This window comes from Rhinolophus ferrumequinum, chromosome 15 (assembly GCF_004115265.2).
Source record: "Rhinolophus ferrumequinum isolate MPI-CBG mRhiFer1 chromosome 15, mRhiFer1_v1.p, whole genome shotgun sequence".
NCBI classification, from domain to species: Eukaryota; Metazoa; Chordata; class Mammalia; order Chiroptera; family Rhinolophidae; genus Rhinolophus; species Rhinolophus ferrumequinum.
In genome coordinates this window covers 47,569,718-47,592,907 of record NC_046298.1, presented here as the reverse complement: position 1 = coordinate 47,592,907, position 23,190 = coordinate 47,569,718, and the positions used below count along the sequence as shown (strand labels likewise).

The following is a 23,190-nucleotide window of genomic DNA, read 5'->3' as shown; positions in this document are numbered from 1 at the left end:
CCAAGGGGCTGAGGCTTCTCGAACGCACATCTTTCGAGAAGATGCTCCGTGGATTCCATGAATAATTAAGTCGTCGTATTTCCTATCAGAATAATGTCACCCTGAAGCATAGCCAGAAGCCAACCTGCTCTTTTGAACCCTGGCTGCAAATCTGAGGAGCGAATCCATCGAGTCGCAGTCCTGTCGGTTGCCTTAGGAGACACACAGCTCAGCTTCCCATCCTGACAAGACGCCACTTTTGCCTTCTTTGCTTTTTGTAGAGAAGGGAAAAAAGATCTTGGTAGAAAGTCGGCCATTCCTGGAATGTTTATCATTTAGTGGCTCTGGCTGCCTCTGGGGACAGAAGCCCTTTCTCAATGTGGGCCATGTTAATTCATTTCCGCAGCAATTTATTGAGTGGCACAAGAGTTGTTCTCCTACATGGTGGTGTAGAGCCATGAATAAAATAGCTCCTCTACTCGTGAGTTTAGAGTCTTAGACAAGAAACCAAAAAAGTAGTAAGTTGTTCCTCTATATCTCTGGGACTATTTGTTTTCTTTGCCCATTTATTCAGTTCTTTAAATTCCACATATGAGTGAGGTCATATGGTATTTGTCTTTCTCCGACTGACTTATTTCTTCACTTAGGGAGAAGGGGAAGGGATTACACAGCATAAATTGGTAACTACAATATTGCCAAGGGGACATGAAAGACAGTTTGGGGAATATAATCAATAATGTAAAGATGTTGTAGGGTGTCAGACGGGCACCTCTTACTGGGGAGACCACGTCATGGACGGTGTAGATACTTGACCACTGCATTGTACACCTAAAGCTGAAGCTGAATAATACTGTATGTCAACTATAATTGAATATCTATGTATAGTCATGGGATATGCAATGCAGCACAGGGAATAGAGTCAATGGAATTGTCATAGGTATATATGACATCAGAGGAGCAATAGATTGGGGGACGGGTTATCACTTTGTGAGGGGTGAAATGTCTAACTATTATATTGTTTTGTACACCTGAAACATAATAATAATAATAATAATAATAATAATAATAATAGCCAAAAAGAAGTAATAAGGTGAACGAAGTACATCACTTCCGAATGTGGTGCCATTAAGAATAAATTACTGATAATGACTGAGGGAAGACGGTACCTCAGATAGGATGGTCAGGGGCAGGCTCTTTACGGTGATTTTTTTGTTTTATAACTTGAGACTCAAAGATATAAAGGTTTCGTGCCTCTTTATCGAAACAGCAGTTTATATCCTGAGGTTCCCAAAACAGGGAAAATGTTCTGAAAAAACTTGCTATACATTCTGCTGCACGTTGGCATTAATTTGTCACCTGAAGGAATTTACAGTTTTTGATCTCCTTTGTCAACTTCTTACTCTCAGACAGCCCCTAGGATTATTCCTTCTAGTCCTTTCCTCTTTGGAGTAATCCAATTCACACCAAGGGCTTATCATTGTTAGATGATGTTTAATGAGCACTTTAAATGTACTAGGCTTTGGGCTAACGCTTCATCTCGGTTTTTACAATTAATTCCTGTGCCCCATGATTTCTATCACTAAAAGTAATAAAAGGTGGCATTCTGAACTGCTTACTGTGTACAAGGCACTGGTCAAAGAACTTTACATGTATTACTTAATCCTCAATACATACTTAAGGAGTACTCTGAGAAATTGCCCTCCCTCATACATAACCGTACTATTATCAATACTCACTTGAGGAGTACTAATACTATTAGAGGTCCTATTTTACAGACGGCATGGAGGCACCAAATGGTGGTTATAGAACTTGCCCAAGAATACACGATGTGGAAATAAATGAAGACAAAAAAATTAGAACAAGCAAAGACCATTTATTCAAAGTAAGGGCGTCAATCACTGTCACTTGTGTTTTGGCAGAGACACCAAGGTGTAATGAAACCTCCATAAAAAATCAAAAAGGGGCCACCAGTTTGCTCAGTGGTTAGAGCAAGGTGCTCGTAACACTAAGGTCGCTGGTTGAAGTCCCACATGGGCCAATGAGTTAGTGCCCTCCACAACTAGATTGAAAACAACTTGACATACAGCTGATGGGTCCTGGAAAAACACACTGTTCTCCAATATTCCCCAATGAAAATTAAAAAAAAAAAAAAAAAAAAGAACCCAAAGGGAGCTTCCAGTTTAGTAAATACGAGATTTGGGGAAAGTGGTGCACCTGGAGCTTCATGATAGATTAAATCATCAACCCTGGGTGATTGAACTCAATCTCCAGCCTCTCTCTCCTGGGTGAAGGGAAGATATTAAAAGTTCCAACCCTCTAATCACATGGTTGGTTCTTCTGGCAACCAGACCCCATTCTTAGGTGTCTTCCAAAAGTCACTTCATTTACATAAACTCAGGTGTGTTTGAAAGGGGTTTTTTATATAATAAATATCAAGACACCTTTATTGCTCTTATCACTTTAGGAAATTCCAAGGGTTTTAGCTCTGTGCCAGGAACAGGGATGAAGACCAAGTATATATCTTCCATTATAAATTACAATATCACATTAGTGCTAAGTGGTAAGGCAAATAAATCAAGTAGGAAGGGGCAAGCGAGAGGAGTGTCAAATTTGAAGTAAAGCGATCATGGAAGGCCTGGGAAGGAAAGACCAGCTGGCAATGAGGGACAAGACCACACGACCAGTAGGGGAGCAGTGTTCCTGGTTGGGTAGCAGGTGTGAAGACAACGAAAGGGGAGCTTGCTGAAGAGACTGGTGCACAGACAAATGGATGGAGTCAGAGTTAGAGGAACCTGCAATGTGGGACCTTTGGTTTACTCAGAGATGGGAAACTGGGGAGTTTTAAACAGAGTGACACGATCTGACCTACCTTTTCACCCGACTGTTGAAAACAGACAATAGAGGGGCAAGGGTGAAAGCCAAGGACATGAGTGAGGAAGCTACTGCAATCATCCAAGTAAGTCTCATGCTGGCTTTTGGCAAAATGTTAGCAGCGAAGATGGAGCAAAGTGATCAAATTCTGGTTCTACATTCGGAAGATAGTGCCTATAGGATTTAGTGGCTGACTGGATGCAGGGGTACCAGTAACAATTTATTTTTGAAGACTTTTAGGGCAGTTTTAGGTTCACAGTAAAATTAAGAGGTAGAGATTTCCCATACATCTCCCGCCCCCCACATCCATAACCTCCCACGATCAGATCCCTCACCAGAGTTCTACATGTGTTACCATTGATGAACCTACACTGACATTATAATCACCTGAAGTCCATAGTTTACATTACGGTTCACCATGGATGTGGTACATTCTATGGGTTTGGACAAACGTACAATGACATGCATTTATCACTAGACTATCATACAGTCGTTTCACTGCCTTAAAAATCCTATGCTCCAATTATGTCTTCCTCCCGCTCCCCTCCAACCCCTGATCTTTTCAGTCTTCATAATTTTGCCTTTTCCAGAATGCCATATAGTTGGAACCATACAGTATGTAGCCTTTTCAGAAGTTTCTTTCACTTAGTAATATGCATTTAAGATTTCTCCATGTTTTCATGGTGTGAAAGCACATTTCTTTTTAGCACTGAGTAACATTCATTGTCTAGATGTACTGTACTTTATCCATTCACCTACTGCAGGATATCTTGGTGGCTTCCAAGTTTTGGCAATTATGAATAATGCTGCTGTAACATTGCAAGTTTTTGTAGGGTTGTGTTTTCATGACCTTGGGTAAACACCGAGGAGGGTAATTGCTGATCATATAATAAGGGTATATTTAATTTTGTCAGAAGCTGCCAAACTCTTCCGAGGTGACTGTACCATTTGCATTCCCACCAGCAATGAATGAGGGTTCCTGTTGTTCCGTATCACACCAGCATTTGGGGTTGTCAGTGTTCTGGGTTCTGGTCTGCTAGGCACATAGTGGTATGTCATTGTTACTTTGCATTTCCGTAATAACATTTTCATATGCTTATTTGCCATCTGAATCTTACTTTGTGAGGGGTCTGTTGTCTGTTAAGGTCTACAGACCATTTTTAAATCCATTCTGTTTTCTTAATGTTGAGTTGTAAGAGTTCTTTGTGTCTTTTGGACAACAGTCCTCTATCAGATATGTCTTTTGCAATATTTTCTCCAAGTTTTTAATTTTAATGAAGTCCATGTTATCAATTCTTTCATGGATCGTGCCTTTGGTATTTATCTAAACTGTCATTGCCAAACATTAGGTCATCTAGGTTTTCTCCTAGGAGTTTTATAATTTTGCATTTTACATTTAGGTTTATGATGCATTTTAAACTTTTATTTATTTGTGTTTTTCCAGGACCCATCAGCTCCAAGTAGTTGTTTCATTCTCGTTGTGGAGGGCGCAGCTCACAGTGGCCCATGTGGGGATCGAACCGGCAACCTTGTTAAGAGCACTGTGCTCTAACCAACTGAGCCAACCGCCTGCCCCCTATGATGCACTTTGAGTTAACTTTTTTGTCAGGAGTATAAGGTCTGTATCTAGATTTATTTTTTGTTTTGTTTTGTTTTTTGCATGTGGACACGCTCACAATAGTTTATTTTTTTAAGGAAGGCGCAGCTCACAGTAGCACATGCTGGGATCAAACCAGCAAACTTGGTGTTATCAGCACCACGCTCTAACCAACTTAGCAAACCGGCCACCCCTCTCACAATAGTTTTTAATGAGGAACTTTTGAGAGGGACGACTCAGGACATAGGTGCTGAGACGTGTAAGTACTTTGTCGTAGAGAGAAGAGAAAAGGTTGAAGAATATATATATATGCAAGCCAATTACCAAAGAGACACAAAGAGTAGTGTTAGCCAGGCAAGGATTAGTGTCCTATTTCAAACTAATCTAAACAGATAGGAAATTGAGATTCTATCAAGTTTGTTTACCGAGAAGGGCAAGAAAGAAAGTAGTTGGAGGAGGGCAGAAATTTAGCAACTACAGGTAGAGACTTTCAGCCCCAGAATTTTTACCATGTGAGTGTATTACAGTCACAAAATCTACATGACAAAACTACGCATTATCTTAATATACGTATAAATACTGGAAGTATGTACTGATAATTTCTTAAGCAGAAGATCAGTATAGGGAATCATTTTATAAATGCTTATTTTATACATTTGTTTTGGTAAAAAGTTGTCGAATATGACACATATTAAAAAAAAGGACCCAGAATATAAATGTACAGTATAAAAAACAATTCTCAAACACCTGAATAAACACCTGTCAGGCCAAGGAAAAAAATACCGCCAGTATTCCAGAAGGCCCAAGAGCCCTTCCTGACATTCCCCTCTCCACTTCACACTCCTGTCCTGAAATGGCAACACTCATGTTCTCCTCCTCTTTGTGTGTTATTTTTATTTACGTTTTTGTATACATCTGAAATGTTTTGTAAAAATCTTTTCTAAAGGAAATTTAGTGTAGTGGGAAGAGCTCACGTTTCCCATTGGGAGTCAAAAAGACCAGGTTTTAAATCCCAGCTCTGCTCCTCACTAGCTGTGTGACCTTGGGCAAAGTTGTTTCCCCTCCTCCAGACTTTTCCTCATCTGTATAAGCAAATTCAAAAGGCCACACTTCCCAGGATTGTCCTAAGGATTTAAACCACAAACTCCATGTTTATTCAAGAAGTTTATTGAGACTTCTGGGGACCCAAGCCCTGTAGAAAACAGAGATGAATCAACGCAGTCTTCACTCAAGAAGCTCACAGTTTAGAAATGGGTAACTACAAAACAACACAGCCAATAGTGCTTTGAAAGAGAAAAGGACGTAAGAAAGATGTAGTGTTTATAAATCTGGAATCAAAAACTAACCGCAGGGAGAGGTAGGAAGATGTTCTAGCCTCCCACGCAGAGATGAACTTGGGGCCATCTAGAAGGCTCTTGCCAAAGACACAGCCACACCCCATATGTCTCTGGAGTTCACTGCAGGCTGGCCCACTGAAGGGAGGTGTAGACCACCTTACCATCAGGCTGCGGAGAACAGAGGAGCAGCGTCTTCCTGACACTGGTTCCGAGGCGGCCAGCAGAAACCAGGTCCTGGAGTGGGATGGGGTCCCCAGGAGCCCAGCACTGGGCGATGTAGTGGGCATGGAAACGGAGTGGGTCACCTGGGTGAGGAAAAGAGGCATGCAGCACTTTCCAGTGTTAGATACTGGACCACCCACAGGTAAGAGAAAGCGGATCATTTTACCACCACTATGAGTATTTTAAAAGACACGCTTGGACCCAGAAAGTGGTCTTCTCAAAATTTTTCTCTTAGAAATATAATAGCATTAAAATCTATAAAGATGTTCACTTTGCTATCATTTACAATTGCTAAAAAGTAGAAACATGGACTGGTTAAATTCATAGTGTATCCATAAGATCGAATATTATGCAACTGTTAGATTAAAAGAATGTAGGTTCCGGTCAAGATGGCAGAGTAGAAAATAATATTGAATGTCAACTGAAAAAAATAAAAAAGATTAAAAGACTATACCACCTTGGACAGTAGTCAAGGATACACTGAGTGGGGGAGGAAGGGGAGAAGGCAAGTTGTTACACATGTACAGCATAATCTCATGTAAAACAAAAACAAACAATTGCACACATCATTGTCATGACCTAAGAACCAGGACCACAAAGTCAGTCAGAGCTAAAGGACATCATGTAAATACCCAATGAAAAGTGACTCTAACAGACTAAAAGAAATAAAACAAGAATTTATAATAGGATTGAGTAATAATAGATGGGATAAGGGAGTCAACAAAATTTTTCTGAAAAGGGTCAGATAGTAAATATTTCCAGTTTTGTGGCCCATGATGCAAATACTCAACTGCCACTGTAGCACACTAGCAGCCAAAGACCATAAGGAAACAAATGGACAGGGCTGTGTTCCAATAAAACTTTATTTAAAAAAATCAGTCCATGGGCCAGAGTTGACCTGAGGCTGTAGTTTGCACTCTGATCAAGTAGAGTGGGACCCTAAGTGGGACACTATACAGAAGATTAAGTAACAGAAATGTACATTTAAAAGGGCAAGGCTCTGAGACATCCCAACTGAGGGGACTGTCATAGCAACTATGAAACGAGGCCCAGTGTGGCAACTGGACTTCCAGCAAGAACTTCTCTGGTCAGCTTGGAAGGGCGCAAGAAAATGCTTGAGAAGGTACCCCAAAACTATTTTCTTAGAGGCTTAGCATCTCTTGACATTAAAGAGATTTAGTATTAGACTTACAAATACTTAACAGACTTAGATCTTGGATACCAATCTTCATAGGACAAGGATTCTATGCATATCTGGTATGTTGAGTATTTATTGTTTTAGAAATATTAACCTATTAAACAGGTCAGCCTTGTAGTTCAGTTTCAAATGTGTAATTGAGTAATTGATTTAAACTTTTTTTAATCTGACATATTAGTAAGTCTATTAACAGTGTTAGAACATATAAACTTAAAACTCACCCCATTTATAATTTATTAGATTTAACTTAGGACAAGGTCCATAAACAGAAAAATGCAGAACTTAAACAAGAAAATATATTAAATTTTAAAATGCAGCTTATAATATTTAAAACTTAACTCCTTTTGTAAATGGGATCAAACATTAAAAAAAAAAGGGGGGGGGGGCGGCTGGTTAGCTCAATTGGTTAGAGCACAATGTTCATAATACCAAGGTTGACAGCTTGATCCCCGCAAGGGCTAGTGTAAGCTGCGCCCTCCATAACTAGATTGAAACAACTACTTGACTTGGAGCTGATGGGTCCTGGAAAAACACATTTAAAATAAAAAAAAAAGTTAAAAAAAAAAATGGGATCAAACGAACTAATGGTTCCCTTAAAATCTGCACGTTGAACTGAAAGCTTAGAAAAGAACTAAATATTAGCATTTGTATGTTTACTAAATTTAATATTCATTTTCAAAACCAAGATAATCTTTTTTTATATACAAAAGTCACCAAAAAAATAGTACTGAAGTAATTAAACCGTGGTCATCTGTGGAGAATGGGGCAAGTAAATTGTTCTTAGCTCCTAAATCAGTCACTTAGTTAAATTAAGCTTTTAGCCTAAAAAGAGATGAAGGCTCCCAGCTCATCTGCAGAAGATTTAGTGGACACTCTCCAATCGATAGCTAAGATCTGACTACTCATCAGGTAGTTCTCTTTCCACGTTCTTAAGAAAAGCAAAAAGGATGATTTTTTGCAGATTTATTTAATCTTTTAGTCACGCAATGATACCTTACTACAAATTCAAAAATGAACTGATTCATCAAAAGTCCCCTTTACCCATACCTGATGCAAATTCTCTCTCAGACTAAACCACTGTAGTTGGGCTGAAGTACATCCTTTCATGCCTTTTTCTACTTGCTTGGCAGGATTCTCTTAGTTTACTTAGTACTCCATTTTAAGTTATCTTCATATTTTTTAAATTAGAGCCACAATTTTTAAGGCTACTTAAATAATGCGTATATAACTACATAACAATATAAAATTATTTACTTTTTACTATACATTTTTTATAAGCTGTTTTTTTTTCTCCCTTTGGTTATTTTTAAAATAAATGTACATGGCCCTACATCGGGTCAGGCACCTAATGCTGTTTCTCTGACAACTAACAGTGATATTTAACCACTGACCTATTAGTCATCATTCTGGTTCTTACCTAACTGTTCAATACTGTAAAGAATCTTGCAATGACTTGTATGTTTGGTGCACATATGCAAGTATTTCTCAGTGAAACTTCTAGATGAAAGCAAGTGTTAATAAAATTTACTAAAGAGCCCACTAAATGAGCTTGGGTTCCCAAGTGTTTCTTGTCTTTCCATGTGTTTCACAAGCTGAGAAAACGAGACAAAAAGGAAAAACGCAGAATGTGGTAGGATTGTGAAGGGGCAGCAGCCAGATGTCCCAACCCAAACTCACCGGGATAGACCAGGAAGTCGCCCCCGAACTTGCCAGCAGCACTGAGGAAGAAGCCTCGCTCCCACAGGTCTCTGTAGATGCTGTAGCGTAGCTCATGGGCTGGACGGCCAGCGTGGGGCCAGTCTTTGGACTGGACACGCCAGTCTAAGGGCCTAGCCTTGACAGGTCGAGGCCTAGCAGTAGCCAGCTGGATGAGCAGAGCAGACCTGGGCAAGGGGGCCACCCCATCTGAAGGCCCGGGTTGGGGAGAGGAGGAGACTGGGGAAGGTGAATCCAAGAGATTTTGGTAAATTCAAGAGGCCAAAGTCTTCCCATCCCCCAGGGAGACCCAGGCCCTAGAGCTCCAGCCAAAATTCCCAAAAGATCTCTTCCCTCCTTTCCCTGGTCCCTGAACTCCAGCTCCCACCCTCACCTGCTTCCTCAGAAGCCTGCCTAGCATTGGCCTCATTCTCTTCAACAGCTTGGTTCCCGCTGGCCTCCTGGCTCTCGCTGGTCCCTGAATCTGCTTCCAGCTTCTGCTTCTTGATTGCCTGGCCCTCCGCAATCTTCTCAAGGAACTCCTGGCGGCGAGACTCACGGGCCTCAGCTACCAGGGCGCTTTGCTCCTGGAAGTCTTGCTCTTGCTTGCGCTTGAAGGATGCCAGAGCCTGAGAAGTAAACTTAGCTGGAACTTCAGGATGCAGGTATACCCTCCATTAACGAAGATAGGAATCCTGAGTCCCTGGCCCCTCCTAACCTCAGCGCCTGAACCCGGGGATCCCAGTTTCCCACTTCCACATTCCAGAATGCAGGTCTCCCAGGCCCCTCCCACTCGGGGACCCAAAGTCCGGTTCTCCAGCCTCTTCTCCCGCAGGTCCACGGAGTTCGCGCCCCCAGCCCGCCCCTTACCAGGCTGTGTTGGCCGGGATTCGGACGTGGGGCGCTGACCAGGGTCACGGCGCCGATCTCCGCCAGGAGCCGCGCCTCTTCAGGCATCAGCAGCAGCGGGAGGCCCAGGCGCGAGTTTTGGCGGGGCCCGCGAGGAAGGGCGCCCACAGTGCGGCCCCCAACTCCCAGGCGCTCCCGCAGCGCCTGCACTGCCTCGGCCCCCCACACCAGGGAGCGGCCGTTTGCGACCTCCACCACCAGCATCCTCCTGCAGGATCGGGATGGGGGGGTTGCAGCAGTCACACGGAGAGCCGCCGGCCGCGGAGAGCCCACCCACGTACTCGGGGGTCAGACGAAGCTCCGCCCCTGGGCCTCAAGGGGCGGAGCCTCGCTCGCGCTGAGGTCCTCCACCTGCCGAGCAGGAGGGCCAGGCCCCGCCCCCTGGAGCCCCGCTCCGGCCCCGGACAATCCCGCCAGGTCCCGCGGCCCTGCGGTCAGCATTCGATCTGGGCTAACACTGCCGCGCCCGCCATTGTGCCTCCGAACAAATCCTTCAAACGGGGCTACGCCCCCTACAAGGTCCATTTGCACTGCCCGCTTCAGGCTGCAAGGCCCTACGAGGTCCATTTGCATTGCCCGCTTCAAGTTGCACGGAACTTGGCTCCACCCCTCCCCTAGCCACCGAGATTCAGCCTCAGGGCCTTCTCGCTCTGAGTCAGTCTCCCGAAGCACGAAACCCCGCCCACTTCCGAATATCAGCAGTTCCACGTTCGGGAGTTCTCGGCTCGGCCGAAGGCACAGCCTCACCCCCGCCAGCGGTTCGGCGTTAGGACGTCATCAGCTCCCGTCATCCCGCAACCTGAGGCCCCGCCCCCTCCTGTTGCAAGCGCTCCCCAGTTGGGGAGTCCTCGCCCCACGACCGAACCCCATTGGCGAGGGCCCCGCCCCGAGCACCCGCCGTCCGTTCTCCGCTCTGGCAGGCTCACCCCACTCGTCGGCGCTCGGTCGGCCTCCTCGCCTCCCTTCAGAATGTCGCACCGTCCTCTGATAGAACAAGCTAGTCACTTCGTAAACACCAATTCGCTGTCCCGGCGGAGCCACCCCCTACGTAGCGCGCCACAGACTTCCTCCACCACCACCCCATGCGGACCCCCTGCGTCAATTTCGTCACGCCGTCACCTAAGCGTAGCGGGAAGCCCGAGACCCGCCCTGCAGGGCCGTAGCCCCGCCTTCCCCCTGTTGGGGAGCACCTTAACCCCGCCCACGGAAGAGCTCCTCCCTCAGTCTCTGCGATTCCGCGATTTCGGAACGTGAGGCGCGTTTTCTTGGCCCCACTCTCCTTGGCCGATGAGTCCCGAGGCCCCGTCTCTTTAAGGCGGGACGCTATTGGCCCCGCCCCCTTGGGGTATCTTGGTCACCGGTTCTTTCGTGGTGCCTAAGCCTGTGCCCCCGTCTCCCTGCTAAACAGGAGATTCCTTCTACCAACAAACTCGAGTCATTTGTACCCAATTATTTCCGAAGGAAAGCGAAGCTCTTGGCCCCTCCTTCAAACTGTCTCCCGACTCAGCCCGAAAGAACTCGAAGAGGAGGCCCCGCCTCATTCCAAGAGCTGTCCAGGTCCCGGCTGCTTCCCGGGTCCCATCACCTCCTTCGGAGCCCGAAGCTCTGGCCCCTCCTCTTTCCGAACCATAAGCCCCGCCTCTTTGTGTACTCGGGCTGGATAGATTTCGCGTCCCGGTCCATCCGCGGACGCGTGCTCCGGACTCCGGGTGCCAGCTCCTTCCCTACCCAGCCCAGAGCCTGAAAGTTGTCGCTCACACGGCCCCGGATAGCGCAGCCCGGCAGGCCCTCGAGAGAGGCGGGGGCGTGCGGGGCAGGGAGGTGTGGCCGGGGCGGGACTGCTCGGCCTCCTCTTGCCCCGCGAGCGGCGCGGAGCCAGGCCCAGGTGAGAGATGGTGGGTGAGCCCCAAGACGCGGTGGGGTCGCTGCACAGAGGCCGGCTGACGGAATTTCGTGGGCGGCTCTGGAGCACGGCCGAGTTGCGGGTGGCGTAACTGCCTGTGGCTTTGCTGGGGCGGTCCTGACAGCGCTGGGTGCACACAACTGGAGTGTGACTGGGGAGGGGGCCTGAAGACCCGGGTGGTCCCACTCTCGGCAGGAGAGGGGTACGGAGCTCCGAAAGAGGTGGAGGCTGGAGGCCTGGGCTCCTCTGAGTCCTCCCGAAGAAGGGCTGGGGGTGTCTGCAGACATGCGTGCTCGAAGAGGGAGGGCCTGAGTTCCTGGGTCCTCGAAGCAGGAGGGGGCTGGAGGTCTGGTATCCTGGGTTCTCAAAGGAGAAGAGGACCGGAGGCCTGGGTGCTCAGAGGAGGGGTACGGGAGGTGGAATCCTCTGTCCTCTAAGGAGAAAAGGGCCTGGAGGTCCGGATTCTTATGTTCTCAGAAGAGAGGAGCTGAGGACAGGACTTCACGATCCTGGACAACTGAGGACCAGGAGGCAGATTCCTGAATCCTCGAAGCGGGAGGGGCTGTGGGGCCAGACTCCTGGGTTCTCACTGCGAACCTCTGCCCCTCCCCCAGATCATGTCGCCGGAAGAATGGACATATCTAGTGGTTCTTCTTATCTCCATCCCCATTGGCTTCCTCTTTAAGAAAGCTGGTGAGTCAGGTTCCCTCCCAGTGGAAAATAGGGGTGGGGAGCAGGGTTGGGCCCCCCCCCCATAAGGTTCCAGGTTTATGCTGTCTCTTCTCCCTGCAGGACCTGGGCTGAAGAGATGGGGAGCAGCAGCTGTGGGCCTGGGGCTCACCTTGTTCACCTGTGGCCCCCACACTTTGCATTCTCTGGTCACCATCCTTGGGACCTGGGCCCTCATTCAGGCCCAGCCCTGGTGAGGATGAGGGTGGGGGGAGACTGGAGGGGAAGAGGAAGCAACCTGTTTGCTCTTTGGTTCTTTCTCAGTTTCTGCCTGGGTCTCTGGATGTCTCTTGTTTATCTGTTGTTTCTCTGTGTTATTTGTCCTTTTGTGGTTGTTTCCCTCTTCTGCCTTTTTCTGGGTCTTGTCCCTGTGTGTTTGTCCGGGTCTTCTACATCCGTTCTTCTATATCTGTGTCGTGGATTCTGGAGAGACAGGACATTCCTTGTCTGCTGGCCTTGCCACCACTCATATTCGAATTCCCTCTCCCTCCCTCGCTCCCCCTTCCTCAGTAAAAAAATGGATGGAAGGGTCTTCACCCTGAAACTTGTCTTAACGTCTTATTCTTTCCTCTGTTGCTGCGCATGTCTTTGTGGCTGTGCCTCTTCTCCCGCAGTTTCAGTCTTGTTCATTCTGTCTCCACTCCCATTTTCTGTCTCTGAAGGTGGGTAAGTGGGAGGGGATTTGTAGCTGGAATCTGGGGGAGCGGAGGTGAGGTGAGGTCCGGAGGTGAGGTGAGGTCCGGGGCCCAGCACCACCACCTCCTGCCTCTGCCCCAGCTCCTGCCACGCTCTGGCCCTAGCCTGGACCTTCTCCTACCTCCTGTTCTTCCGAGCACTCAGCCTGCTGGGCCTGCCCACTCCCACGCCTTTCACCAATGCGGTCCAGCTGCTACTGACACTGAAGGTCAGATTCCCCCCACCCTCCCTTTGTACCAGTTAACCCCCCTAACTTCACCTCCTCCTCTCTACCACTCCCATGCCAGCAGGGGAGGTGGGATTTTATCTTCCACACCCCCCCGGGGGCGGGACTTGACCTCTCAGGTCTTCCCTGGGTTAAAGAGGTATCCCAAGTAATGTAGCATGGGTGCCAGAGCCTGAGCTAAGTGCTCTGCTTGCATCTTTGGAGCAAGCCACTTTGCAAAGGAGGAAAACCACTTTGGGAGAAGGCACTTATTTAAGGGTACAAAACCAGGATCCTCAGGTCTGGCCCTAAATCACCTGGGGAGATGGGTGAAAGCAGATTCCCAGGCCCCACCCCAGATTTGAAAGCCATGAGTTCCCACTGTGCGCTGGGCTCCCACGACATATCAGTGAGCAATCATGCAAGGTACGAACCAGGTCTCCTCAGGAGAGGAGTTCAGGACGAGCAGGCGTTGGTTAGCTGAGAAGAGTTAGAGGAACTACCTTTCAGGCTGCAGGCACAGTGTGTGGAAGGGAGCAGGCTGACTTCCAACTGTGTGCCACCCACATGGACTGAAGAGAAGGAAAGAGGATGGACACCAGGGGCCAAACCACGATGGACCTTGTTGGCCAACACAAGGGGTTTGGACTTCCTCCTGTGGGGCCCCAAGTTACCCTGGAAGAGGGTTTTTGGTTTATTGCCAGAGGAGGTAATGTGATTGGATTTACGTGTTTAAAAATACTCACTCTGGGTGCCTCGAGGAGATTGCAGTAGAAAGGGCAAGATGCGGTGAGGTAGGGCTCCTTAAGCAAAGCCCAGCAGGCAGGTGGTGGTGGTGGCTTGATCAGGCTGTCGACTGGTCAGTCAGAGTCCCCGCAGGAAACACCGCATTTAGGATAACTTGAGGAGTTATTATTTATAAGGGGGGTTGGGCAGGACTTGGAGAAGCCAGAAAGGACAGTGCAGGAACCCTATACCAGCAGCCGGGGAGCCCGTACCAACCCTGGGCCCAAGGGGACGAGAGGAGGGGCAGGTAGGGGAGTCTGGAAGGAAAAGGCTTATGTAGAGGCATCCACCCTGACAAGATGTGTCCAGGGTCATGCCAGCCCAAGGTGATCTTACAAGGGAATAAAACACGAGCCCTCAGTCCTGCCGTCCTCCATGTCTACCTGGGGTTCTCTGTGGAGGAAGCTGGAAGACATGGAGGCCTGTTGACGTAGGGCCGGCCTTGAGTCTGTGCCGAGAAGGGTAGAGGCCAAGCATATTCAGCCCAGTGGTGGAGGCAAAACAAAAAGGACAGGCCTGAGAGACTTAAGAGAATAGATTTGGGGAGCGAGGAAGGTCTCCGGCCTGGGCAAATAATTGGACGGCGGTGCCATTGCCTGAGCACAGAGACTGGAAGCGGATCCGTTTTGAGGAGTGGGTAATACCGGGTTCCACTCTGCATGTGTGAAATTTGAGGTGCCCGGTATATACCCGAGTATTAATGACAAGACGCAACTTAATGAATAGGTTTGGGGCTGTGAGGGGAGAAGTCCTGGCTACAGGTAGAGTTTGGGTCACAAGAGTGGGGGTATGTAAAGCCCCAGGCTGCCGGAGAGCAGAGAAGGATGGAACTTAGAGAAAGAAGACAGGCAGGCCCGGGAGTAACCCCAGGGAATGCCTGCTATCTAGAGACCCACTAAGATGCCATAACCCATGACTCAAGATGTTCCCTGGGGAGTGGAACGCAGCTCCCAGCTGCACGCCCCAGCATCCCTTGGCTGCCCAGAGGGGTAGCTTAAGGGAGGTGGTGTGAGCGGGCCCTGAGTCTGACCTGTCTCCCACCCACACCCCTTCCTCCCAGCTGGTGAGTCTGGCCAGTGAGGTACAGGATCTGCACCTAGCCCAGAGGAAGGACATGGCCTCGGGCTTCAGCAAGGGGCCCAGCCTGGGGCTGCTGCCCGATGTACCCTCTCTGACTGAGACACTCAGCTACAGCTACTGCTACGTGGGAATCATGACAGGTGAGTGCGCCTTCCCCCCAAGCCTCCCTGTCCTGTCTCCCTCACCCTCTGTCTCGATCCCAGCATCTGCCGCTTGGCGGGTGAGTTTCTGTGCCCGACCCGCCCACTGGACCCAGGGCTCCTCCACAGGAAGCCCGACTGTTCTCAGCCTAAGTAATGCCTTGGAGCTTATTGGGAGCAAACGGAGATAAAGGAGAAAAGCCTATGTAGATTTGATGCTTCTGTTGCCCAGGGAACAAATATTCACAGCTTATGATCCCATTTTAGTTTCAGAAAATATTTGTCATTAATGCTGACCTCATAGAAGGTATTCTTTTTTATGACAACTTTACTGAGCTATCATTGACATCGTCTCCCACTTAGAACCATGTCCAGTATGCTGGTGTTTAGTATATTCGCAGAGTTGAGCAGCTATCCCCACCACATAGTTGTAGAACAATTTCGTCACCCCAAAAAGAAACCCTTGCACCCTTTAGCCATCACCCCCAAACCTCCATCTAATCCCAGTCCCTGGGAACCACTGATTGACTTTCTAGCTGTGTCGCTTTGCTTAATGTGCACAGTTTAGAACGGAATCACACGCTATGTGGCCTTTTGTGACATGTAAGGCTTCTAACACCTGTCACTTCTGTTAATCCCCACTGCTCCCTAGCTAGGCCAGGCTATCATTTTAAATACTGCAACAGTCTCCCATTTCCCATCATTGTCCCTCTGCTGTCCCCACCGTGCTCAGCTGCTGAGGGGTCTTGTAAAAGGCGAATGGTACCCAGCACTTCCTGTTGGAAAAGCCCATGGTGGTTTCCTAGCACTGAGAACAAAACCCATGTCCTCCTAGGTTCCTGGGGGTCCAGCGCCTGTGCCCTCTGGCTTCTTCTCACACCTCTCTCCTCCTCTTCTCTACTTCCTGTCACTCTGTCACACTGAACTCACTCCTTCCCTGGCGTCTGTCTGACTCTATCTGTCTCAGAGCCGCAGTACCCCTCACTCTCTGGGGTATTCGGCCCTCAGTATAACTGTGTGCCACTTTCCTTCTCTCTGAGTCCTCTGCTTCCAAGTCCCTCCCCTCTGGAGACACCCCCTCCCTTGTCTCTGCTACTGTCTCTCTTCTCAGTCCCCCTTTCCTCTCCCCATCTTAGCTCCCTCACCCTCTCCACTGGTCCAGTCTCTGACCAGCTAATCCTCCCCCTCCCGCCACAGGCCCGTTCTTCCGCTACCGCACGTACCTGGACTGGCTGGAGCAGCCCTTCCCGGGCGCTGTGCCCAGCCTGCGGCCCCTGCTGCGCCGCGCCTGGCCGGCCCCGCTCTTTGGGCTGCTCTTCCTGCTGTCCTCGCACCTCTTCCCGCTGGAGGCCGTGCGCGAGGACGCCTTCTACGCCCGCCCGCTGCCTGCCCGCCTCTTCTACATGATCCCCGTCTTCTTCGCCTTCCGCATGCGCTTCTACGTGGCCTGGATTGCGGCCGAGTGCGGCTGCATTGCCGCGGGCTTCGGGGCCTACCCGGTGGCCGCCAAAGCCCGGGCCGGGGGCGGCCCCACCCTCCAATGCCCACCCCCCAGCAGGTCAGGCGGCGGGAGGGAGGCATCCCAAGACCCGGCAGGCCCCATCACCACGGGCTGGCCCTGCCCCTAGCAGGGAGGAGAGTGGGGAGCAGGGGGCAGGGCCACCACCTGTTGTTGGCGTAGTGTTGCCCCTGGGCCACCACAGCGCGCCTACCCCAGTCCTAGGGTACAGCACTCCTGATACCTATGGATTGCCCCTTGTTGCTAGAGCTTGTCACCCCTTGGGACGGCGAATTGCTCTCTGTCACTAGGAAAAGGAAGGTGGTATCTTAACAACCCTGTTGCCATGGAAGTGTCATCCCAGTAACCCGATTGTTCCTGGTCCCTCAGGATGCCATCATTGGGCACTGATGGGTTACCCTTTGTTGCTAGGGAAATGGTTCCCTAGCAACTGGACCACCCGTTTGCTAGGGAAGAAGGTTCCCTAGCAGCCATGGTTTGCCCCTTCCTGCCAAAAGTGTTGCTGTTTGTTGCTATGGAAATGGCACCCCTAAACTGTCCCTTTGTTGCTAGGAGCCAGCATCCCCTCCGTGGAATGTCATCACATAGCCTGCAGTTGCCCTCTGTTTCTAAGGAAATGGCATCCCTGACTGCTGTCCTTTAGCGCAAGGGACACGATTCCTAGCAACCGTAGGTCACCTTCCTAGTGTTGCGGAGGAAGCTGATCCCCCTGGTAACGATGGACTGACCTTGTTGCTAGTAATGCTACTTCCCTAGCTCCTTCACTGCTAGGTAAGCCTCATTGCTGGTAACTACAGGCTCTCTTGTTGCTAAGGAAGAGCTGCTCCTGTGTTGTGAGGGAAATGGTGCCCCCAGCAATCAGGAATAGACTGCCTCTTTGTTTCTATCAGCCAGGGTCAGCCTCCACCAGGGCTGGCCCTGGGGGAACAGCCCCTCGTCCATGTAGTGTAAATTATGAGCTGCTCCTCTTTGCAAGGGTGGGGCAGTCCCCTAGTAGACACAAACTGCTATTTCTTTGTGGGGGAGCTAGCACCCCCATGCAGCTTTATTTCCTCTGCCCTGCTAACCATGGACGGATCTCCAGTGGCTGGAGAGGGTGTCCCCTAGAAGATGTCAGGTGGCAACTGAAGGCCTCTCTAACCGGCTGGCCTCACTCATAGTGGACAGCCCCCCTCCCACTATCAGAAGCCACCAGGGGTGCAGGTGAGCCAAGGCTGTTCTCCTCCCCCCTCCCACCAGATGTGTAGGCACCAGGGACTCAGAACTACCATGTTACTGGGGATGACACTTCTTGAACAATGGTAAGGACCAGAAGCTAGGAAAGGCCCTTTCTTAAAGCTTTTCTAAATATCCCAGGCCTTGTTGCTAAGGAATGCCCTTTCCCTAGCCATAGAGACCATCCAGGTGTCACGTAACCTAGAACAGCTCCATACCACGGCCCACCTCATTGTTAGGGATGCTATTTCCCTAGCAACTGCAATGTCTGACAACTTGGAAGGGACCACATTTGGAGGCTTCTCTGAATACACTGAGCTTGGTTGCCGAGGAATGGCCTTTCCCTAGCATGGAAGACAAGTGAAGGGTCAGGTTACTAAGGACTTGTAGTCCAGCAACCGTAGTCCTTCAAAGGCTTTTCAAAGCTGTTACCCACCCCATGGCCAAAAGGAGAACTCCATTATTGGTGAACTGTGCATCCCCACCTCCACCTTCCTCCCAAGAAAGGCTCCCCCTGGGCTACACTCCCCTGTCGCCCTAGCCAACATGACAACGGCCTGCCCGCGATCCCCTCCTTAGCACCGGGGCTGGGACAGTAACCCGCGTCAGGAGAGGCCCTGGCTGAGCTGCATGTCTGTCCCCCACCCTCACCCTCCACCCCCCACCAGTCCGGAAGAGGCAGCTGCCCTGGAGTACGACTATGAGACCATTCGCAACATCGACTGCTACGGCACCGACTTCTGCGTGCGGGTGCGAGAAGGCATGCGGTACTGGAACATGACGGTGCAGTGGTGGCTGGCGCAGTATGTCTACAAGAGCGCGCCCGCCCGCTCCTACGTCCTCAGGTGAGCCCGCCTGCCCCAGGAACGTACAGAACTACATCTCCCAGCAGAGCCTGGGTCTTTCTGTGGCTTCCCAGGCTGAGCCTCCGCCCCTGAGGACCATGGGAGCTGTAGTTTCTGGAGCCTGTTGCGCTACCATTGATGTGCATTATTCTGCGCTGAACGTGCCTCTCTCTTTGGGCCTCAGTTTCTACTTCTGTAAAGTCAGCCTCACAGAAGCAGTACAGAAGCAGTACACTGAGCGCTGTGGACTCAGTAGCCAAACTTTCCAGAATCTCGGCCCCGCCAATTATTAACAAACCTTAAGGAGTAAGCTCTGTTTCCTCTTAAATGGGGGCAATGCCATGACGGGCTTGATAGGTTCATGTGAGGATTAAGAGACATAAAGTGTGAAATGTACTTAATGTGAGCTCTGACAAGTGAGTGCTGGCTACATATTAGCTTCTATTATTCTTCACTCTGATAATTCTTGAGTGGAGACTTTGTGCCAGACATTATCTTTATAACCTTAGCAATCAGGAACTCTTACTCCATTTTAAAGATAAAGAGACCAAGGCTCAGACAGGTTAGGTAACCTGCCGAGTGTCACTCAGGCTTCCTGGAGCCACCAGATGAGGTGAGGACACCCAATAACACCTTCTCATAATGAAGCCATTAATGATGGCAGCTCTGAAGCTGGCCTTACCTGGGTGCGGGACCAGTTTAAAGATGACTCTGGCCTTGTGTTGAGAATGGCGTAGAGGTCGGGGAAGGGAGCAAGAGAAAAGCCAGAGACAATTCAGAGGCCTTTGGAGCTGGCAAGGTGGGAGATGATGGTGTCCTGGAGTAAGGAACAGTGGCTGAAAGAGGATAGATTTGAGAGATGAACTCAAGGCATGGCATGGACTGGATGTGGGGCGTGAGAGAGGAAATTAAACATGATGTCTGAGTGATGGTATACGTGATACAGGGAAGAGAAGGGCCATTGCCTGAGAAGGAGAAGACGGGGCACGAGAAGGTTTCAGGAGTGGGTGGAGTAAGGAAGCGAGACTTGGGTTTCGTCTCGCTTTCAGGTGACTATTAGATTTCTAGCTGGAGTTATTGGATAGGCAGTTAGTTATGTGATTCTGCTGCTTAAGGAACATGCTGGTGTAAGAGGTGGACACTTGAGTGTCATCAGATCATAGAAAGATGATACTTAAAGCTTGGGGGCTGAGCGTCAGGTCAAAACCCAGGTCACGCCAGAGTGTTTAAACCAGGGGTTCTCAATTGGGGTGATTGGGCTACACCCCCAGAGGGCATTTGGCAATGTCTGGGGATGCTTTTGTGACAGCCGGGAGGTGCTTCTGGCATCTCGTAGGTAGAAGGCAGGGATGCTGCTCCACAGCCTGCAGTGCCCTGGAGACCCCCTGCCCCAAAGCAAGGGACCTCCCAGCCCCAGACAGTAGTGCCGAGGCTGAGAAAGCCCGCTGTAGACCACGACGAGGAGGAACAGCAGCAAAGACAGCCATGAAATTAGTGCTCAGTCAGCAAAGTGTTCCTTCTGGAAGGGAGCGGGGGGGGGGGGCCACCAAGTGCTTCAAGGAGGAGGGAGAGGTCATGTGTGTCACATGGTGCCAGGAGCACAGTACAATGAAGGCAGGTGGGACCGCTGGGTTGGGTGTGATGGAAGACAGCCACCTTGGTGGGAGCAGTTTGGAGGGCGGAAGTGAAAGCCAGATTGCGGTGGGCTCAAGACAGAACAAAAGGGAGACATTTTGAGGGGGAGCCCAGGTGAGTCTTTGGAGGGGCAGCAAAATGGGATAGGAAGCGTAGGAATGGAAGCAGAGGGGATGGAGGGCAAGTTCAGGATCCCCAGGTGTGTGTCCTCCTGTCCTGTCTCCCCACTGGGAAAGCGTCTAAATCCTGCCACTCATTTAAATCCTCTCCACCATAAGTACGGAAAAAAGAACAGTGTTGTTACTGAAAACACATTAAACCAGATGGCTGTGCACATCGCGAGTCACCCAGTAATGAGGTCACCAAGATGGAAAGAAATCTCACCCTTGTTACACCCCTAGGCATTACAGTCCTTTACAGAGCTTGTCCTCAATAGAAACCATAACTTGTGCTCGAGGAAGAGGGCTCAGCAGCACTGTTTGCTACACCTCCTTTCATGTTCATCCCTAATTCACCTGATAATTGGGGTAGCCGCCATGCTAACCAATAGGCTTTATCTGAAGGAAGGGTAAAGTCCAATCTCTCCCACAAGCAGGTGGTTACAGGGGCCAGGCCTAGGACAAACCCCCACAGTGGCCAGGAAACAGGATTCTATCTTCTAGGATGTTTAGGTTTCAGAGATGGCTCCCAGGCTCCAAAAAACATCCCTGGATTGTAAGGCTTTCTACAGCTTACTTTGCCTTGTTTTGTTTTGTTTTGTTTTGTTTTCTAAGTGGTGGATATTTTATTTTAACCCCCTGAGAAAGAATTGATTCTTTTTTGTTTTGTTTTGTTTTTTTTGCAATCGTAACTTCATATTTTACTTTGCCTTTTCAAGGATTTACATCTATATCCAAAGGACCAAGGAAAGATTTGAAACATTGGGTTTTTCAACAAAATGGCCAAGGAAAATTCAACCTTTTTATGTACCCTTAGGCCCCCAAAGATGAGTGGTTGGCACTATTCTGTCATTAGGTGACTTTTGTACTTCCGGCCCTGATGTGCCAGAGGGAAAAGTGGGTGCCATGGGCAGGAAGGATTTCTGCCCCAGGCCCCGAAACCCGCTGAAGGTCACACTCTGTGTCCATGAAAGTGGTGATCAGAGACTTAATTTGTGGGTCTTCAAGGGCTAACATTCTAGGGTCCATAAAGGGTTGGGCATGTCTGGAGATTTCTGAGTCTTCATGGATCGGGAATTATACTCCTGGATCCCCAAAAGAGGAAGCAGCTAGGGGCTCAGGTATCTGGGTCCTGAGGAAAATGGGTGCTGGGAGGCAGTTAGCTGGGTTCCTGGAAAGAGAGTAGAGACTCCGCGACTGGGGGACCTGAACTTCCGGGTCTCGGGGAGGAGGGGCTGGGGGTCTGGACTTCCGGGTCTGACTCCCAGCCCCTCCCGCAGGAGCGCCTGGACCATGCTGCTGAGCGCCTACTGGCACGGCCTTCACCCTGGCTACTACCTAAGCTTCCTGACCATCCCGCTGTGCCTGGCAGCCGAGTTTCAGCTGGAGTCGGCACTGCGGGGGCGGCTGGGCCCAGGCGGCCAGAAGGCCTGGGACTGGGTGCACTGGTTCCTGAAGATGAGAGCCTACGACTACATGTGCATGGGCTTCGTGCTGCTGTCGCTGGGCCAGACCCTCCGCTACTGGGCCTCCGTCTACTTCTGCATCCACATCCTGGCCCTGGTGGCCCTGGGGCTGGGGGTGGCTTTGGGTAGGGGCAGCCCCAGCCGGCGGAAGACCGGGTCGCAGGCCACCAGCCTTGCCCCAGAAAAGCTCCGGGAGGAGTAAACTGCTTGAAACTCCCGCTGCAAGTCGGTCCAGCCACGAAGCTTTTGCCTGGGAATTCTGTGAACCAGGCTGCCATCTCCTTTCCCAGGAAGAGTCCTTGATTTGGCTCAGGGCCTGGGGCCTGGAGAGGATTCCCATGTCCCTGCTCAGTACCCTGCCTTTCATGAAGCACAGCTGAGGCGTCTCCCTGCTTTCCCGCCCTCCCCTGAGGGTTCCAGAAGGTCTGTTTCTCTTCTATAAAATCCAGATGCTGTCCAGATAGGACTCTCCCATTGTCCCTGCCACAGCTTCCAGGTTACGCAGAGAGCTGGCTTGCCCAAACATCAGGGCTGAGGGGCCAGTCCCCTTCTGCAGCTCCTCTCTGGGGGAGGGGCCCATTTTTCTTGTGGTGTGTGCCCCACTTTTATCACACCAGTGTTTCAGGGCTGGAAAGGGACATAACTTTCCTGTTTCACAAAGGGGAAACTGAGGCACAGATGAGCAGTCATGGAGGCCACCATTCTTGGAGCTTCCACTTGAGCCACCTCAGGGTCCCAGCACTCCTGTCACCCTCTTATCATCTTGTGGCCTAAGAGCGTCAGAATGTGTGACTCTCTCCCAATAAAGTGTTGCACACAGATTGTGTATGTGGAGTGTCTGGGTGATCAACCGATGTGGGGGACATGAGCCACCAAACGCCATGTGCTGTGCTGCCCCAGCTCCCAGGATCCACACTGACGCCTGTGGACTTCAGTTCCCAGGAGACCTTTCGGAGCAGCAACCCTGACAGGTTATAGGAAGTACACTGTATTCCCTCCGGGGCC

The 23,190-nt window shown here is 49.9% G+C and overlaps 2 protein-coding genes across 6 annotated transcripts; one reads left to right on the top strand and one right to left on the bottom strand.

Moving 5' to 3' along the window:
• Positions 1-5,596: 5,596 nt before the first annotated feature.
• Positions 5,597-11,388, bottom strand: TSEN34 (tRNA splicing endonuclease subunit 34). Of its 2 annotated transcripts, none has more exons than XM_033127520.1 (5): positions 11,254-11,388; positions 9,770-10,016; positions 9,294-9,528; positions 8,882-9,139; positions 5,597-6,089 (listed from the first exon to the last, which is right to left on the bottom strand). In XM_033127520.1, the coding sequence occupies exons 2-5, from the start codon at positions 10,010-10,012 to the stop codon at positions 5,902-5,904; spliced, it is 924 nt and encodes a 307-aa protein (XP_032983411.1). In that variant the 5' UTR covers positions 10,013-10,016; positions 11,254-11,388; the 3' UTR covers positions 5,597-5,901. The 2 variants fall into 2 exon arrangements, with proteins under 2 accessions (XP_032983411.1, XP_032983410.1); XM_033127519.1 differs by lacking the exon at positions 11,254-11,388 and adding an exon at positions 10,735-11,212.
• Positions 11,389-11,452: 64 nt separating this feature from the next.
• Positions 11,453-23,004, top strand: MBOAT7 (membrane bound O-acyltransferase domain containing 7). 4 transcript variants are annotated; one of them, XM_033127508.1, is made up of 8 exons: positions 11,455-11,693; positions 12,326-12,404; positions 12,504-12,633; positions 13,218-13,344; positions 15,188-15,347; positions 16,545-16,905; positions 18,750-18,926; positions 22,000-23,004. In XM_033127508.1, exons 2-8 carry the CDS (start codon positions 12,329-12,331, stop codon positions 22,385-22,387), a joined length of 1,419 nt encoding a protein of 472 aa, XP_032983399.1. In that variant the 5' UTR covers positions 11,455-11,693; positions 12,326-12,328; the 3' UTR covers positions 22,388-23,004. The 4 variants fall into 4 exon arrangements, with proteins under 4 accessions (XP_032983401.1, XP_032983399.1, XP_032983402.1 ...); XM_033127509.1 differs by lacking the exon at positions 11,455-11,693 and adding an exon at positions 11,709-11,913; XM_033127510.1 differs by lacking the exon at positions 13,218-13,344 and having other exon boundaries at positions 11,453-11,693.
• Positions 23,005-23,190: the final 186 nt, after the last annotated feature.